The sequence below is a fragment of the Mauremys mutica genome, chromosome 1, assembly GCF_020497125.1.
Source record: "Mauremys mutica isolate MM-2020 ecotype Southern chromosome 1, ASM2049712v1, whole genome shotgun sequence".
Taxonomy (NCBI): Eukaryota; Metazoa; Chordata; order Testudines; family Geoemydidae; genus Mauremys; species Mauremys mutica.
In genome coordinates this window covers 223,481,132-223,501,401 of record NC_059072.1, presented here as the reverse complement: position 1 = coordinate 223,501,401, position 20,270 = coordinate 223,481,132, and the positions used below count along the sequence as shown (strand labels likewise).

Below are 20,270 nucleotides of genomic sequence, written 5' to 3'. Positions count from 1 at the left end.
ATTACAGGCTCTACCTCTAGATAATCAACTATAACGTGAGTAATGCATCCTGAGTCAGAGGTAACATGCATTCTGCTTAGCAAAATGAAACAGTGGAGTCAGCCTGCAACTAAAAAGACCTGCCGTGATTAGATCACATTGAAAAAAATTGATGTTGTAAATTAATTTTAAGTTACTTCGATATTAATCTTAACTTTTAAAAGTGGATAGGTAGGCCTCTTAAGTCATATCATGAGTTGAAATACAATGTGTTAAAACAAACCCAAGCAATCCCATCCAAACGAAACCAGCTCTGAACCCTTCAACAGGATTCAAATAAAGGAGTTTGCTGTAAATGAAATTCTCCTTTCCTTGAATGCTTAACTAAGTACTAAAACCTTGGTGTCTTTTTTGTTGGTTTTGTTTATTCTTCCTCTTTACAGAACATGGGATAATCCACAGAATTTAAGATAATAAAATGCATTAAATATGGTGGTGTAAAAACATTGTTGCTTTGTAAATTACTCCTGCTCTTTGGTCAAATCCTACATGTTGACTAGCTGACTTTTATTAATGCATTTTGAAATTCCATACAAGAAGCTAGTATTAACGCAATATTTAGAAATCAGAAAATTCAATGCTGAGTTTGAAAGCTCAAACATAGCTTTGCCACACTGTGCTTATTTTACAAAATATTGTGTAATTTTATATCCTTTTAAATTATTTGTCTCATAATAAAATGAAAACTGGAAATTCTTGCATATAGCAACATTGGGTGTCCAGATTAGGTTTGTTGTTTTGTAGATCTTGAGGTAAACAAGACAAACTGAAACAGAATCAGTTTAGTGTTGTATAGTAATGAAAATTTAGAAATAAATGACCCTGAATTTAATTTAGGTGGTAAGTGAATCGACTTATCGACATACATATATGTTCCTCTTCATGCAGTCCACAGAATAATTAGCACTGAAGTGCCTCTTTTTGGTACATGGGTTTGTGTGTGTTAGGGCAATTTGGAAGGAGCTTCTTTATACAGAATTTTGGAGACAATTGTAATACTTGTGACTGCTTTTCATTTACTTTTCTAATTCTTTCCTTGAAGCAATTAGAAACACATTTTATCTAAGGAATTCAAATTGCTTTACCAAGGAGAGCGTATATCATAGATGGGAAAACTGAAAGTACAAAGGCATTATGTCATATGGGCTAGACTTTGCCTCTCCCTGATGTGATTATATATTGTGGGTGAAGATACTAGGGTCCCAATAGTATCACCCAAAATTTGACCCATCCAGTGTTCATACACGTGTACTCAGTGATTTGACTGACAGCTAGTTCTCCTGTCTAATGTAAGGTGACTTGTCTTGCTTACACAGTTCCCCACATGAATAAATGTGAATAGCAGTAAACAGCAATTTTGGCAGCAAATCAGCTAGCTTTGCATGAAGTAGGAGGATAGCTACTTGGAATTTGGGCAGGCCTTGCAAGAAACAATCCAGCCTCTCTCAACAGCAGGATCAAAAGAACAAAGCAGTTTTGATGACAAAATATGTGTACTGTGTCACACAAAGAAAGGCTGGACTACAAGTAGCCAAGTTACCCTCCTGTCTTGTCTCCAACCACAATCCCACTGTTGGCCTACGCTGACGTGAGGGTGCCCTAGACTCCTAGGGTTGTTGAAAGTCTGAAGTCTTAAAGGGGAAATTGGGAATTGCTGGGGTGATGGTAGCAGGGAGATCTTGAAGAGAGCTCCTGGAAGATAAATTTAGTTTACTTGGAAGAGGGCTTTAATCCAGTGCCTTTAGAATAGCTTGCTCTGACATTTTTCAGTTTCAGGCATGCTTCCCCTTCTCTTCCTACTTTTAATCGCCCCCTCCTCCACTAAAATAAAATTAAATTTATCGTTCAGTTTGTATTGCTACTTCTGTTTTATTCTGTTTTGCTGGGGTCTTACGATGATCATTGGTTTGTTTATGCTTCCCAGAGATAATCAGTGCTGAGTAGCAGTTTCCCTTAATCTATCCTTGCCAGTCTGATAGCTGTCTTGTTCCCTCAAGAATCTTAGTATTTCCTATTCAAGAGAGATGAAACAGTGTGTGGGCTGACTGGTCCAGAAGTGAGATTCTTACAAGGGCATCAATGAAAGCAGAAGGTGGACTTCATTTGAAGATTATAGCTAATTTTTCATTGGAAAGATCTTAGTCAAATAAAATTGTTTTTGCTTCAGAGAATCTAAATTGGAATGTACAATTCCTAATAATTTTCAGTGTTCTTCTTTAATCCCCATAATTCTCACTCAAAGGCTAGAGAATCTTCCATTTATTTGAAAGTACCCCAGGAAAGGCAGGACGGTGTTCATCTCAGCATAGTTTGAAAATGTGCATTAAGTAGTTTTTAAAAACCTGCCAGTATAACCAAAAAATCAGTTAATATATCTTTCTGCCTGTTATATTTAGAAAGGGGATGGCATTAAAGCACAAGGCATGATTCTCTCATGCGACCTCATTCCAACTTATATGTCAAGAACTTTGCATTACTGCCATAACTCTGTAACTTGCACCATATCGTCTTCTTCAAGACTCTTAGCTTTGCTTTATTCTGCACCAGGATTCCTTCACAGAAATCTTTTCAGTTGATGTGCACTGTTATAGAATTAAAATTAACAGTGGGTTACATATAGAGAGGTGTTTAACAAGTGAGAATTTTAATTCAGTCTTTCTGGCAGCATAAAGGAGAATGAAATTACAGGTATGTTCAAGGTGGTAACTTTCCTTGGTCCTTAAAAACTCACAAAATGTTGAACACATCCATGTGAATCAGAAAGCACCATTATGGACACACAAAGTGGTTTTTCTTAAGATAGTAGTACTCAGAACCAAAAGTTTTAAATTTTATTCGGTAACCTAGTTGCTACACATATTATTAAAGTAAAATGGAGACTATGGCAAGATGGAGAATGTATTCTATGAAACTTGATAAATAAATATGTGTAGTTTTATTCAAAGTACTATAGCAAAATGAGTAGTGGTTTTGGATTGAAAAATACTGGGAAAGGACATATGTGAAGAAGTTAAGGGGAGTGTGTGTGTGTGTGTGTGTGTGTGTACATATGTATACCTTTATTTATATATATAAAGTTCCAGCCACGCTTAAAAGTCCGCTGTGGAGTCCAGAAGGGATTCCATAGGAGCAATTTTGTCAGTGTTCTGCTTCCTTGTTTATACTGATATACTGTACAAACACACCTTGGTGGAGAGAAGATGAGAATTTAACATTTCATGCAATGCATTTTGCTGTACTGAGAAAGGATGATTAGGTTCACTGTAGCACATGAAGAATGATGATGGCAGCATTCCTGTGCCTGAAGACCATTGACATAGGCACTGTTGCTGACTTTGATCAATATGCCAATCTGAGATCAGCAACTCTGAAAATAATTGGTGATTGGAAAAATCAATATGTGATCTGGCATAATGGATGAACAAGCTAAATAATATGTATATTTTGAGCATCTTATATTACCCTTATTTTCTTGGCAGCATAAATGTGGTTACCAGTTTTGCAGTAAGTCTTAGTTTGTTCTCATGCACCCAAGAGTAAATTCCTTGAAGTAAAAGGGAAACAACATACAGATGTGTTTTACTGCTATACTAGACTAATGAAGGACACATCAGTGCTCCATTTCTTGATATTTTTCCATCTTATCCTTCCATAAGTAGCAGCATGCTAGAGGTAGCACTGTACTATGTGTATTCACTTCATAGGTTTGGAAATTTCATATACCAGTTAGAAAATTTTCTTGTAAAAAGAACAAAATTAAGAATATTTTTAATCATGATCCTTTAAAGTTAGGAGAAAACATAGTTATTAATGTTTAAAATGAGAAAAGGAGAGCCAGACTTTAGGGATGTAAAATATGTTAAACACATAGGCTAAGATTTTCAAGTGACTTGCGATTTTGGGTACCTCCGTTTTTAGGCGGTCAATCTGAGACACTTTAAAGGGGCCTGATTTTTTTTTTATTATTATTTTTTAGAATACACTGAGGGCTTGCTCTCTTAAAATCAGATATCTTTAAGGAGTCCCATACTAGCAATCTAAAATCTATCATTAGTCACTTTTGAAAAACTTACTCAACTTGTGTACCATAACAACTTTCCTTTTTTCAAAAGCTATGTACAACAAATTATTCAAAAAAATTCTATCAAGTATTTAGAAGAAAAGGAAAATTAGTCTTTTCACACTCGTCAAGTGTCATATTTCACAATATTTGCAAAGTACTGTAATGTAAATGGGAAAATTTATTTTTGAACTGATGTTCAAGTACAGTAGCTAGATTAAATTTCATTTATTAATTTATTGTAATTTAAATGGATGAAATTATTTAGAATAAAAATTCAAAAGCTGTGGTGTTTAAATTAACAAGCCCTTTAAATTTATTTTATAGCATTGTAAAGAATAGAAGCCTTAACTGAACCCTGTTATGCTTGCATCTGCCTGAAGTAGTAATATTTTAATGGTGTTTACAGTCATATTAATAGTATAATATTAGCATTTTTAAAGAGTAGAGGTATGGCAACATATATTTAGTAGAGTTTACAGTAATTATGAAGCATAAGATGTGCAGTTAAATTATGTTACTGTGGGTTAGACTGTATGAGATAGAAGCTAGGTCCTTTTAACCCTTTAACCTCTGAGGAAATACATCAGTGTTCAGTTATAATTAGTTTAAAAATCAACATGAGATTAAACTGTGTGTTTTGGATGGAGGAGCAGTAGTTTATTCATTCTAATAGCTGAAATGGTACATACCCATTTTAGTGTACTGTAATAAGTATTATTTTAGTTGGCATGTTTTCTAACACTGTAATTTAAATTTTGACAGTTTTGCAGAGTTAATCTTCTAAAATATATATATACACAAACCTGTTATGTTATTATTAAGAAGGGAACATTACCTCTTGAATACTGTACCTCAATTTTATTGTAATGATTTTGCTGGTTACCAGGTGGGGTGGCAGTTGAAAAATTTGGTGAATGCACTACGAGAGGATCCGAGTGGTGTTATCTTAACTTTGAAAAAGCGACCTCAGAGCATGCTTACCTCAGCACCAGCTTTACTGAAAAATATGAGATGGAAGCCCCTTGCTCTGCAGGTAATGAAGCTTAATCATAAGTCATACACCATCATTTTAACTATAGATTATCTCAGTGATGCTTTATTGTGCTTCATCTCAGCAGCATATGGATTTAATCTTGTATGCTTTGAAAACTTGTTTGTGAAATGATATCTGCACAGCTTGTTCTCATAGGCTCAGCTGAAATTAAATCCATTAGTTAGACCTTTTAAAATGAAAAGACAATCCACAAAATCTTTTGTGGTTTGGAAGTATTTAAAAATTATCCCAGATAACCGCAGGGTAATACTTCTAATGTACATGAACTGTTTGAGGGCTCCCATTCATTTTTCTATGCATAGTTAGGAAGCTGCTATATTATAGTTTAGGTTCTTTTTAAGGTTACATTGCAGCATATTTGATAAATAGAGAAAAAATGTGATTTGTTTTCAATTTAGCCAAGTACTTAATCAAGTGCACAACTTTAAGCATGTGCCTAAATATTATGTGAATCAGGACCTTAGACAAGTGCATGATTTTACTCCACTGAGTAGTCCCATTGAAGTCTGCTCATGTGAGCAAAGGTATGCCTAAATTATTTGTAAGGATCTGTTCCTTAGTATTTAAAATATGTGCAGGTCTACAGAAGGTCTAAGTTGACCCTTTATTTCTCTTGTTTTTTAATAAAACTACAGTATGCCAAAAATGGAAATAGTTTAGTCAAAAATTTAGCGTTTTACTTTAGTATAAAACATCACTGTGATAGCTTTATTTCCTAATAATTAAATTTTAGAAAATCCAGAAAAATCTATCTCCAAACTGATTAAACCATTTTACCAATTGATGAAAGCTGAAAAATAGAATATTTCCCCTTCACTTCAGTTGGGACACAATCTAGGAAGAACTTTATTTTCCTTGCATAAAAATTGCATTCTTAAAAGCGATTAGTATCCTATCTTAAACATAGTCTAATTTAGAAATTAATACTGTTCATTGAAATAAAAAGTCATATTGTGAAGGAAAATGAGATATGGAAATGCCACTGCTGATAGTGGCTTTCTTTGCCATTTAAAATGCTAACAGGTTTATAAAAGCAACCATTCATCACTTCTTCCTCAACCCCACCTCCATGGTTAAATATACCATTGTCTTTCAACTTGAATAACTGTTAAAAAGATTAAGTTGTCTTAGCATTTAAAACATGAAGTACTCAATGGAAATGTGGCATTAAGTTTCAACCAATAAATGGCTGATCAGCATCTGAGTATATAACTGAAAATATGTATGCATGATAATGGGCATATGAATGTACTTACTTGAAAGTTGTGATTTTATCAAAGTTTTTTGCTGACAATATAACCATCAGTGAAAAATACACATCTTTGCTTAAAATGAGACTGTACCCTATTTTCTCTAGTATTTTTTGGTGACATTATGTCCATTTCATTAAATATTGGTTCTGGCTCTACTTGAGTGTCTGCCACTAGACTATTCCCACTAAAGATCCCACAGCAGGATTTTATAAGGGATAGTGGAGTAGTGGAGACACATGAATGTGCAGATAAATCAAGAGAGGAGACAGGCTACTCCAAAGGAACTGGGTGGGTGGGGGCGGGATCAGACAGCATGAGTCTCTAAAGGGCTCACTGAGTCCTCTTACATGGGAGTGAGAATCCATTAAACTCCCCTGAAGATTTTGATGTCAGGGCAGTGTACATGAGCCACCAGCCTTCCCTTGTTGAGATGCTTCTGCTGCTGTGATATGTGCATCAGACACGTCATTTGTTATGGGATGAGGAGGCAATTGCCTCCCTCCCCCCGTCATTTTCATAGTTCCTCACCCACTCAGTGCTGCGGTGTCTCCCCCAGGCCTGTGGCAGCCACTGGGGAGCAGGCCATTGTCAACACCGCCTGCCTCTCCCCACTAGCTGGATGGGTAGCAGCGGCAGTGGCCTGGGCCAGGTCTAAGAAGAGCAGGAAGAGGCCTGGTCCCTGCACCAGGCCAGCCATGTGTGAGACACCTCTTGTGGCCTGCACCCTTCCCATCTCTCTGGGATAGGGCCAGGCCACCACACACCCTCCTTGAGAGTAGGACTGGCCCCCTAACTCCTCACAAGCAGCTGTAGCCTCAGTGAGAAGGAGGAAGCATGGATGGTGACACAGCTTTGCCCCCTACTCCCTGAATTTTTCTGAAATGATGGCCCTAATGCATGTGCATGCACCAACATGCAAGCATGAGGCCTATAATTCACCCAGTCCTCAAAAACTTAATTTAATCGCTAGATGAAAAGGTTTTCATGTGCACAAGGCATTATAGTGCAGAGATGAAAATTCACTTCTCTCTTAATTTGTTCAGTTTGGGTCTAGTTTACAGTTTAGCATACGAATGACACAGAGCAGATACAGTTTTTAAAGTGAAATTTTAAACTTTTTTTCTTACAATAATAGTATAGGAAATACTGGTAGTTGTTGAGGATATTTTGATTAAAAGAAACTGAAATCCTATTAAAATGCTATAAATACAAACCTGATATGACATGGTGATATGTTACAGTCTTATTAGATATGACATTAAAAAAAAGCCAGGAATCTTATTTTCACGTGTTTGTATATATATGTGTATGTATCTGCGGTACTCCATGGCTTTCTAAAGCGAGGGATAATTATTTTCTGTAGAAAAAGTTTCAACAATAAGTAGGACAAATTTCAGAATCTGCGTAATGCTAAGATCTGTCTTGTTAACTTAAACAAATTGGAGTTAAACAGAATACCAGTTGGCCCCAGATTAAATCAATTTTAAAGCTCAAATACTGAATAAGTGTGTAATAGCTATGGCAAATTTTGATTAATATAAAAGCAAAAAATGTGCCATACTCTCACAGCTGTTCAAAAGTATGAACTGATTAGCATCAGACATCTGCATCGATTATCCATACTACTCTGATGATATTTTCATTTCTCTACAAATCCTAATATCACTATCCAGGACACAGTTTACTCCAAAAATTACACTTTGTAATTAGAAATTGCTATTTTGTGTTTCCTAAGACCTCTATGTGCTAGTTTCACAGACAGCTGATATTTTGTTTAATGGCAGTGGAAAAGACTTACTATGGGGAGAGGGTGAAAAATGGATGTTAACATAAATAGATAAAAGGAACATCTCCATAGTCTCTTTTTTCGAACCATAACATATTTGCTATATCAAGATGTCATTAAATAATGGAGAATGTTATAAGTGTGCAATCATCTCAAAGCTAAAACTGTTCAACAGTTTCAGCACACATAAGCAATAATAAAATCCTTCCCCAAAATAAGGTCTTGTGAAAGCATAAAATAGAAGAAGATATATCAGTAGCAACAGGTATGGAGAGGAAGTTCTAATTAGTGATTGACTTAGTGCCTGTAAATTAGCTTTTTATTTAACTTCAGCAAGAGGAGTGAGTAGAAGAAAAAGGCAAAATGTGATTTCAGAGATTAATCAAATAGTATTGAGTGTTGGAGGGGAAAGTGGGACTTGGCAAAATGTAAGAAGCACTGGTAGTGAAACAAAGATTTAGTTTTTGCAAGCGCCTGCATCAGCAAACATCTCTAATAGATGTCACATCAAACTTTGGAGGCATAAATGGTTCAGCAAATTAAATTAAGGGGCTCATTTACATTGGGATCTTGTAATTGAAACCGTTTAAATCACAGTTCTAACAGAGAGTGAATAATATTGACACATTAGTCACTAAACTGCCCTCTGCTTGCTTAGTTGATAATTGTATGTACGAACATGAACGTTTGTCATTTGCAGCAAGATTAAAAAAATCAAAGATTTAATGGAGCAATATTAAGTATGCCAATAAGATGGGTGAATGCTAGATGAAGTACCCCAGCGTCAGCACTGTGTAAGTGCTACTAATGATTCTGTGGTATATGAATCATTTCAGTGCAGGAGATGACAGGAGTTGTGAGAGTTTTAAGCTTTTTTTAATATGTCCTGGTAATATTGTTAACCACCTGTTGTCCACTGAAAAACTTTTCTCCTCCTGTAGTGCTCTAAACTTGTAATACATCAACCAAAAGTTCAAGGTCTGTAGATGTGAAAAGGGCTTGTTGATAGTGCCAGTTGGCAAATCTGAAAAACTATGAGTCCCACAAGCTTATTTTTGTGAATGCAATATGTTTATTTTCCACAACTTGTTCCTGTTGTAAGTGTCTTGCTATTGATAATGTGCAAGTGACATTTAACAAATGGAACTTTCTGTTGACTCCTTCATTTGGTTTTCTTCTTTTAGCAGACATTGACTAATTTGTTTTTTCACAATTATTTTATTCTGAAAATATCTCCGAGAGGTAAAAAAGTAAAATAAAAAAAAATAGCCAAATCTCTGTAGCAGGCTGGAAACCAGAGTGCAAAAATATGACTCAGCATGCAGAACAATGCCGACTAGAATATGGCTTTATATATTGCACAACATCATATAATGAGGTCCCAGCCCATGTACATGTGTGCGCATAGCTTGAACTATAATGTCCATCAGAAGAGGAAAAAACATCCATTTTGATCTATACCTGTTTAAAACAAGGGCATTTTTTGACAGCAAAGGACACCTGAAGGCTCTCTGTTTAAACCTCCATAAATTAATATTTTCCACCTTTTTGTGGCTTATCAAAGTTCTATGTTTTATACATTTTTATCATGTCATAATTTGTGAATTACAGGGATTTTCAATGTATATTTTTTATAAAACTTGAATTAGGCAGCTACAACATTGGGGCTTTCTAAGATTTTTTTGCAGTTGGAAATAATAATTATTATGTGATCATACAATAAATGCTAACATGTCATGAATGCAACCATGAATCTTACTAGATTTGTTTTTCCCACTACGTTTCCATTGCTATTGTGGTTCATTGTGTAGAGTCTAAAATGACATTCCAGATCACAATGATTATATTTTTGACAATCATTAGACTTGTCAGGTATGGAGTTTTATCTTCAACCTTTGTTTTTCATTTCTGCCACAAGTTGAGATAGTTGAATACTTTATCTGAGAACTAGAACTGTGCAAACTTTCTCTATCCTTAGAGCAATCCTTCTGAGATTTAAGAGTGTTTGCTGATTTAAATGTTTGCTGTATCTCATACCTTCTGTTTCAGTCTACACTCTTCTTCCTGACCTCACCATTTTAATTATTTCTGGGGCTTCCCTAGTAGAGGCTCCCCACCGTACAATTTGAGCATTCCAAGGTATACTTTTGTCCTCTGAGGTGAAAGTTAATAAAGAAGAAGATTTTTGAGCTCATGGAATTTAAAATAGGCAGCAGCAGGGGCTGTAACTGCCACATGCTGTTTTGGGATAAGCTACAAATCCTACCTCTAGCCCCTGGAATGTGCTTGTGCTATTGGCCAAAAGGAATTTGAACTAACCTGCTGAAAACTCCTGATCCAGACTGGACTCTTTCAGGCTCACAGCAGGACTAGAGAAGCAGGGAATGATGTTTCTGGAGGGTTCAGCTAAGCTATGAGGGCCCTGTGCACACCACTGGTGTCAATGGAAAGACTCTCATTGACTTCAGTGAGCTTTGGATCAGGCCCAAATGGGTAATCAGCATCCAGACTTTAGAATGTTTATCAAGAGATGGACAGAATTTTCCTGACCACTCTGATATCTAGTGGGGTCCTATAGGGTAGGAGCGGCCAACCTGTGGCTCTGGTGCCGCATGCAGCTCTTCAGAGGTTAATATGCGGCTCCTTGCATAGGCGCTGACTCCAGGGTTGTAGCTACAGATGCCAACTTTCCAGTGTGCCGAAGGGTGCTCACTACTCAACTCCCTGCTCTGCACAGGCGCTGCCCCTACTTCCCCCCTTCCCCCCAAGGCCCCTGCTCCTTCCCCCAAGCCTGCCATAGCCTTGCTCCTCCCTGTCCACCACAGGCCTCCTGCGCATGTGAAACAGCTGATTGAGGCAGGCAGGAGATGCTGACTGGTGGGGTTGCTGGCGGGTGGGAGTCGCTGGGGGGTGGGAGCTGATGGGGGGCTGCTGACGTATTACTGTGGCTCTTTGGCAATGTACATTGGTAAATTCTGGCGCCTTTTCAGGTTCAGGTTGGCCACCCCTGCTATAGGAGGTCAGTCCTGGGTCTGGTACTATTCAATATTTTCATAAATGTCTTGAATAATGGAATTGAAAGTTTGCTTATAAAATTTGCAGATCAAATCAAGTTGAGAGGAGTTGTAAGCACTTTGGAGAAATGATTAGAATCCAAAATGACCTTCACAAATTGAAAAATTGGTCTGAAATATACAAGATAAAATTCATTAAAGACAAGTGCAAAATACAGTCGAATGCACAACTACAAAATGAGAAATAACTGGCTAGCTGATAGTATTGCTGAAAAGGATCTGTGGTTCACAGGAGATCATAAATTGAATGAGTCAGAATGGTGATGCAATTGTGAAAAAGGCTTATATCATTCTGGGGTGTATTAATAGGAGTGTTGTATGTAAGACATGGAGGGTAACTGTCCTATTCTACTCAGCACTGGTAACACCTCATGTGGAGTAATATGTCCAGTTCTGAGTGCCCCACTTTAGGAAAGATGTGGACAAATTGGAGAGAGCCCAGGAGAGCAACAAAAGTGATAAAAGGTTTAAAAAACCTTATCTGCATGGAAAGGTTTTAAAAAATTGGACCTGTTTAGTCTTAAGAAAAGAAGACTGAGAGAGACCTGATAATAGTCTTCAGATATGTTAAGGGCTGCTATAAAGAGTATTGGAATCAGTTGTTTTCAGTGTTCCCTGAAGGCAGGACAAGAAGTAATGGGCTTAATCGGCAGCAAAGGAGATTCAGATTAGATATTAGGAAAAACTTTCTGACTGTAAGGGTAGCTGAGCTCTGGAATAGGCTTCCAAGGGAAGTTTTTAAGAAGGGGTTGGACAAACACGTTTCGGAAATAGTCTAGGTTTACTTGGTCTTGCCTCAGCACAAGGGACTGGATTTGATGGCTTCTCGAGGTCCCTTCCAGTCCTACATTTCTATGATTTATGATTCTGTGTTAATTCATTATTAGTCATCACCATTTTGATCTAGAATATTTGGATGACAGATTTTGTTCATTTTTAAATAATGTATTGTATTATTCTATGCACTACTAAAGGCTGTTGGTAAAGGATTTTTAGTAGCTCATCATGCAAGGTTCTGAGGCTTAGAACTTCATTTGTGGTTACATATTCACTTTGCTGTACTCAACTCTCCAGCTTCTTTGCTGAAAGAATAGAGATATTTAAGTCATTGTGGATAGTTCAATGAAAACATCTCTCAATGTGCAATGACAGCCAAAAAAGCTAACAATGTTAGGAACCATTAGGAAAGGGATAGATAATAAGACAGAATATAGCATCATGCCACTATATAAATCTATGGTATGCCCACACCTTTAATACTGAGTACAGTTCTGATCACCCCATCTCAAAAAAGATATCTTATAATTGGAAAATGTACAGAGAAGGGCAACAAAAATGATTAAGGGTGTGAAATAACTTCCAAATGAGGAGACATTAAAAAGACTGGGACTTTTCAGCTTGGCAAAAAGACGACTAAACGGGATGATGATAGAGGTGTATAAAATCGTGACTGGTGTGGAGAAATTGAATAAGGAAGTGTTATTTACTCCTTCACATAACTAATGAATCAGGGATCATACAGGCAGCAGGTTTAAAACAAACAAAAGGAAGTATTTCTTCACGTAACACATAGTCAATATGTGGAAATCGTTGCCAGGGGATGTTGTGAAGGCGAAAAGTGTAATGGGGTTTAAAAAAGAACTAGATGAGTTCATGGAGGATAGGTCCATCAATAGCTATTAGCCAAATGGTCAGGGATGCAACCCCATCTCTGGGTGTCCCTAGGCTCTGATTACCAGAAGCTGGGAATGGGTGACAGGGGATGGATCACTCGATAATTTCCTGTTCTGTTCATTCCCTCTGAAGCACTTGGCATTGGCCACTGTCGTGAGACAGGATACTGGGCTATATGGACCATTGGTCTGACCTAGTGTGGCCATTCTTACATTCTTTAAGTTTTTCCTTACCTTGGATTTGAGAGGAAATTCTACTTTGATTATTTATCATCCCCCCCCTTTGTTAATTTGCTTATATTGCCTCTGCATTCCTCTAGTGACAACATTTTGTTCTGTTTTTGTCAGTTATTTGCGATTAAACTCATGAAATTACAGTTTTAATCATTAAATTTAAATAAACTCCTGTAATTTGTAGGATATTTAGTTGCCTAGTTGTCTTCTCATTACATAGGAGCCTGGCACTCTCTCTAGTGTTGTTTAAATGGATTCTGACCAGATTTCCTACAAAGCCTGAATTTTTTATATAATATCTCATTACCTCTTCATTTCTTAGTTGCAAGCTGAAATAGACTGAAATGTGTAAACAATTTAGTTTATTGGGAATGGTTAATTCAATAAATTGTTACTTTTTATGTCCAAAACACAATTGTTTACTGATGAAGACACTGTAAAAAAATATTACTACCTAAAACTTTGTGTTGGTTTAACTTTTATTTTTAAAAGTTATATACCTTTCTTCTAGAGTTTGTTTATCACTGCTTGACTACTATGATCTCTATGTTTACATGTGTTTGTGTGTGGGGACACACACAGTATCACCATTTCTCTCTCCATCCTCACTTTAACTGTAACCTTTGAACTTCACTATCAGACCAAGGCATACAATGGGTAATGTGTTTGGTCTCTGGAGATATTACTAGGTGAGCACTCCCTCCCAGTCTACAAAATGGCACTGATTGTAGCATTGAAAGTTCCAGGCAATGATAGAGAAATAATTAGGTGAAAATGCTAGTTCCAGACACAACCAAAGATGAAATATTTGGAGGGAGTATAGTGTATTTCATCATTGGTTGTGTCTGGCACTAGCATGTGTATGTGTGTGCATGAAATGTTTTGAGTAGATGCCTCAGCTTATTGTAATGTATCCTTTATTATAAGGATCTTAGTGACAAGATCACTGCTTCCTTTTCTGTGTATCAGAAGTGAAAAAGATTTTGCTTTCTTCTAGATTCTGCAAGTCCGGTTGTGTGGGAAACAATGTATATCATTGCAGATTGTTCTTACCTTCATTTCAAGCTTAATTTATTAACATTTGTAAAATGCTTTGAGATCCTCTGATGGTTAAATGTAGTGGGGAGAGAGTGAATGGATGAAAGTAGTTGTACTCTGCAAGACTCTGGCTACAATCAAAGCTCTACTCACTTGTGCCGCTAATATGTTATGCCACTCATTTAGTCGTCCTCCTTTGTTGCATGCCTGGATCACCATCCACAATTCTGAGGTTTAAACACTGAACATTCTGACAATTGTCAGAATTAGGTGTCAAGTTTAACACCCCACTGAGCTGCAATGTGAGAGCAGCTCATACTTAACAGCTATTATTCCAAACTGTTTTCAGGCTCTGGTATTCATCCCATTATCAGCTGCTTTTACTTCTCATTTGGAAGGTTTTCTTCACAACCATAAGGACCTAAAGTCTTTTAATTGGGGGGGGAGGGATAGCTCAGTGGTTTGAGGATTGGCCTGCTAATGCTGGTTGTGAGTTGTGAGTTCAATCCTTGAGGGGGCCACCTAGGGATCTGGGGCAAAAATCAGTACTTGGTCCTGCTAGTGAAGGCAGCGGGCTGTACTCAATGACCTTTCAAGGTTCCTTCCAGTTCTAGGAGATTGGTATATCTCCAATTATTATTAATTCTTTTTTTTAATGAAAGCTGAGCTTCTGTAACACAAGATGGCAGCCACCACAAAGAAGTACCAGCTTGCAGAGCTACTGCCAGGTGGTCCAATTTGAACACATTTTTAAAGGATTTGTTGTTGTCAGGGCCGGCTCCAGACCCCAGCGCGCCAAGCACGCGCTTGGGGCGGCATTTTAACGGGAGGGCGGCAGGCGGGTCCGGCGGACCTTCCGCAGTCATGCCTGCGGGAGGTCCAACGGAGCCGCGGGACGACCGGACCTCCCGCAGGCATGACTGCGGCGGGTGCACTGGTCCCGCGGCTCGTGTGGACCTCCCGCAGGCATGACTGCGGAAGCTCCACCATAGGTGCGGGACCAGCGGCACATCTGCGGGAGGTCCCGCGGAGGCGCGGGACCGGCGCCCAGCGGCGCGGCGCGCCGCCCTGCTTGGGGCAGCGGAATTCGTAGAGCCGCCCCTGGTTGTTGTCATATCTGTTGAAAACAGTGACAAACATCTGGCAGGGACAAGTTGTTTCACTTTTCCATTCCTTGGTTTAAAAATGGGCTTCTGCTTCTATGCACACTGCCAGGTTTTTCTTCTGCTCTGTTTTATGGAATAAGCTGAACAGATGAATTTTACAGCCTGAGCCAAAGGGTAGGACACTTCCAGATCTATTTTGGAATAGTGCTCCCGAGCATTGTGCTTGATGTTGTAGACTCTACTTACAGTTCTTGACCTTCTAAAAAAGAAAACATGTTATCTTGGGAGAGCTAGCTAAGGCCTGGTCTACACTAGGTGTTTAAATCGGTTTTAGGAGCCTAAAACCGATTTAACGCCACAACCGTCCACACTAGGAGGCACCTTATATCGATTTTAATGGCTCTTTAAATCGGTTTCTGTACTCCTGCCCGACGAGAGGAGTAGCGCTAATATCGGTATTAACATATCGGAATAGGGTTAGTGTGGCCGCAATCGACGGTATTGGCCTCCGGGAGCTATCCCACAGTGCACCACTGACCGCTCTGGACAGCATTCTCAACTCGGATGCACTGGCCAGGTAAACAGGAAAAGCCCCGCGAACTTTTGAATATTTCCTGTTTGCCCAGCGTGGAGCTCCGATCAGCACGGGTGGCGATGCAGTCCGAAATCAAAATAAAAAAAAGAGCTCCCGCATGGACCATGCGGATGTGATCGCTGTAAGGGCAGGCAAATCCGTTCTATCCGTTCTATCAGCGCTCCGTTACAGAAGATGAAATTCAGAATCCTTTTTTAAAAATCTCCAGACAGACGCCATAGCAGGGACTCAGCGCACTGCAGCGTGACAAGCGTAACGGAAAGCCAAAGAATCAAATGGATGCGCATGGACTGGAGGACTGAAGCTATCCCACAGTTCCTGCAGCCTCCTAAAATTATTTGCATTCTTGGCTGAGCTCCAAATGCTTCTAGGGTCAAACACAGTGCCCGCGGGTCAGGGCATAGCTTGGCAATCTACTCACCCACCCCCCCACCCCCCCAGAAGCGAAAGGTAAAACAATCCTCTGACTCTTTTACATGTCACCCTATCTTTACTGAATGCTGCAGATAGACGCGATAGTGCAGCACTCAACACCAACATCCTTGCTCCCCCCCCCCCCCGTCATGGGCGGCTGATGGTACAAAATGATGGAAATCCATCCTCATCATCAGCATAAGCTGATCGTGCAAAAAGATGGAAATCCATCCTCATCATCAGCCTCAGCTGATGGTACAAAAGGACTGGTAACCATCCTTGTCATCAGCCTATTGGCCCTAATTTTTTCTGGTGGATGGATGGTGCAATATGGCTGGTAACCATCCTCATCATAGCAACAGGGGGCTGAGCTCCATCAGCCCCCACCCTTCATGTGTAAAGAAAAGATTCAGTTGCCCCTGGACTAGCAGTGGGATGCTGGGCTTCTCTCCTACACACTGCTTAATGTCCTGTCTGGACTATCATAGCAGCTGGAGGCTGCCTTCCACTCATTTCTCACTAACAAGTCAGTGTGTCTTATTCCTGCATTCTTTATTAATTCATCACACAAGTGGGGGGACAATGCTACGGTAGCCAAGAAAGGCTGGGGGAAGAACGGAATCAACAGGTGGGGTTGTTACAGGAGCACCCCCTGTGAATAGCATACAGATAATAATTTCTGCGGGCTCTGACACAGAGCAGGTGGTTCTCTAGCACACTTGCCTATATTAGGCAGCACTGATTCTATTTTTAGATACCAAAAAGGAGGGATTGACTCAGGGAGTCATTCCCAATTTTTGCTTTTGCGCCCCTGGCTGATCGGCCGGGGCACTTATGACAGCAGCCAATGGTACAAAACGATGGAAGGTACAATATGGCTAGTAACCACTCTTGGCTTTTGCGCCCCTGGCTGATTGACCAGGGGCACTAGCAGCAAATGGTACAAAAGGACTGGTAGCCATGATCATCCTCAGTTCCAATTTATGGAAGGGTTTGGATGGTGCAATATGGCTAGTAACCATCTCTGCTGTCATGCAAAAGCAAAAGCATGCTTCTGTGTAGCGCTGCTGAATCGCCTGTGTGAGCGGCATCTAGTACACATACGGTGAGAGTCACAAACGGCAAAAAAAGCTCCATGATTGCCATGCTATGGCATCTGCCAGGGCAATCCAGGGGAAAAAGGCGCGAAATGCTTGTCTGCCGTTGCTTTCCCAGACGAAGGAGTGACTGACGACATTTACCCAGAACCACCCGCGACAATGATTTTTGCCCCATCAGGCACTGGGATCTCAACCCGGAAGTTCCAAGGGGCGGGGGAGGCTGCGGGAACTATGGGATAGCTAGGGAATAGCTACCCACAGTGCAACGCTCCAGAAATCGACGCTAGCCTCGGACCATGGACGCACACCACCGATTTAATGTGTTTAGTGTGGCCGCGCGCACTCGATTTTATAAAATCTGTTTTACAAAACCGGTTTATGCAAATTCGGAATAGTCCCGTAGTGTAGACGTACCCTAAGCTACTGTCCAGCAAGACACTAGAGTCACTCAGATCCCTGGAGAATTCACTCAAAAAACAACTCTGATGCCATAGCCCAAGTTCACCTGCCCAACATGGAAACCAAGGATTTCCCTCAGGTTATCTTCAGACCCAACCCCAGTCAGCAGGATGTGTGCACATGCACACACACTCTTCACTGATGGACTGAACATAACATCTTCCAAGGCAAGATCAGAGTTTCCACTGGCTTAGCTGAACAGTGGAGAGACTGAAATCTCTCATTCTTAAAGACTCATGAACCCATCAAATATCCAGAGCCCATTATCAGAACTATTCTGAACAGCAAACCAACTAATAAACCTGAATTGCCTTAACTCTTGGACTCACGTACTACCTGCTCTGAAGTGATTCTTGTGGGACTGCCAGATTGAAACAAAAAAAGCTTTATCAGAAGCTGGGTCTGTCTCACAAAGATTTATGAAACATGGAGGGTCATCTAGGCCAACACACAGGGAAACTTTTTGCCAGTTCCCTGCACCTGAAGCCTGGTGAATCAAGGCCACTGGGGTCCCAAATGGCAGTGGCCTGGAAGGAAATTTCACTCCTCATCACACTCAGTAAGCCTGAAAAGGCACTTCCCATACTGAGCATCCATTAGAAAGGAAATAAAATACTTTGCTTTAGTAGATGGTTCAGGGGGTCAGAGTTAGCTTTCATGGTTGAAATCTTCAGTGATGAGATTTCTGTTGTCTTAGGTCAAGAGGGGTTTTTTGTTTTTAGAATTCCTGAAATGGATGTCAGGCTCATGCTTGTTTTTAATACTCATATGGTCTTTTATCTGTTCCTTCCTCTGTATGTCTTTCTCTCCCTGCCCAACCTTCCAAACAGAGGTTGTAATTTGCTTTTTTTTTTTTTTGCTTTTTTTTCTTTTCTTTTCTTTTTTTTGTTACAGATTAAGACTATGAGGGACTCACGTTTATTCTAGTGGTTTTAGAATAACTATCTAGCAAAAAAATTAGCAAACACTTCAATTTGTCATTGTTTAAAGGTTATAGGTCACTTTCACTAAGACTTAGCAGGACAGGATTTAAAAGTGATCATAAAGTTAATATTCCAAAAACACATTGCAAGGTTAACATTAGACCAACAAAAATTCCAGAATGAAGTCTAACACAATATCACTCTCAAGTAACATTTTGAAGATATCCTGTGGCACAGGATTTCCTTTCATGTTTGTAGGATGTTTCAGATATCCTAAGAGGCACACAGGAATCTTACAGTATTTAAAGATGCAAAAAGGAAATACTACAGTAATATACAGACAATTTTTGATGTATCCAATTACTATTGAGAAAGATTGAAAAGTCTAATTGGTTTAGCAAGAAGACAGCAGCTCATTGCTGTCTTACAGAAGGCCAAAATTTGGAAGAAGGTCTGTTATTAAACCCTCAGGGTTTGCTATAGTCTAGGTATACTGCAGAGGTGTCATGATTAATATGTGGGGAAGGAGAGCTGATTACTCTTTACAGAAGTGCCCCATTGACCTGTCACAATTTATTCTTTACAGAGCTTGCAGAAGTGTTTTCTATGCATACTGTCCTTTTAGCCTGAGCTCATAGCTTTTCTGTTCTAAGTACAACATGAAAAAGTTGTGTCCTAAAGCAATGATGTACGTGAGGAATCTATAGCTGTCGTGACCACTGTATACTTCCAAGCCTGTAAGATTTATTCTTCAAGGCATTTATTTTTAACAAATGGAAGGAGAGTGAGCACTTTAAAATCAAACAAAATCAAAACCAACACATTTTTAATATTAGAATTACTCAGCATGGATCAAAATAATGGCATTTGCTTTATTTTCTGAGTGTAGTTAGCATAAACGCTCAAACTTAACGCTAGTCAGCAGAAATATTGTGAGGCTGACCAAACTGGCATGTCTCTTATTTCCTTCATTGCACTTCTCTCTCTGACACTCAGAGAAAGAGATGTGAGAACTGATGGGGCTGTTAATCAGAGCTATTGAGAGAGAGAACGCCAAGCTCAGGCTGGAATGGTAGCTAGAATCCCAGGCATAGTCTGCAAGGGAGGTGTTCACTGCCTGACTAAGGCTTGGGTAGGGTAGAAAATGCTCAAAAACATATGAAGTGTTATTTGGTGGAAATGTGCCCTGAAGAGTGAAGAATAATAGACTCCCATTTGCTCTGTATCATAATATTTCTGCTTATGAAGATATGAAGTCGGAGCTGCAGTATCCAAAGCCATAGAAAAACCAAAACTTCCACAGATATTTCTTACATAATAGGGCTGGTATTTTTGAATTTAAATGACATCTTTTTTAATACATACCTATACAATCTTTATTGTAAAAACTAGAGTTTAAACAAGTCACTAGCTTCTGGGTAACTTAAATTTGTGAAGCTTCGAGTGGTGTCCCTACATG

General features: G+C 39.2%; 1 protein-coding gene across 5 annotated transcripts in view; it reads left to right on the top strand.

Annotated features, from left to right (window-relative positions):
* The window catches only part of CNKSR2 (connector enhancer of kinase suppressor of Ras 2), a 362,143-nt gene that overhangs the window by 201,461 nt on the left and 140,412 nt on the right, over nt 1-20,270 (top strand). For 3 of the 5 annotated variants that reach the window (XM_045012050.1, XM_045012188.1, XM_045012275.1), the window contains exon 9: nt 4,989-5,135. The exons of the other annotated variants lie outside the window; for them this stretch is intronic. In XM_045012050.1, the coding sequence (XP_044867985.1) occupies nt 4,989-5,135 (147 nt within the window). The remainder of the gene's footprint in view (nt 1-4,988; nt 5,136-20,270) is intronic. 5 annotated transcript variants of the gene reach the window in all.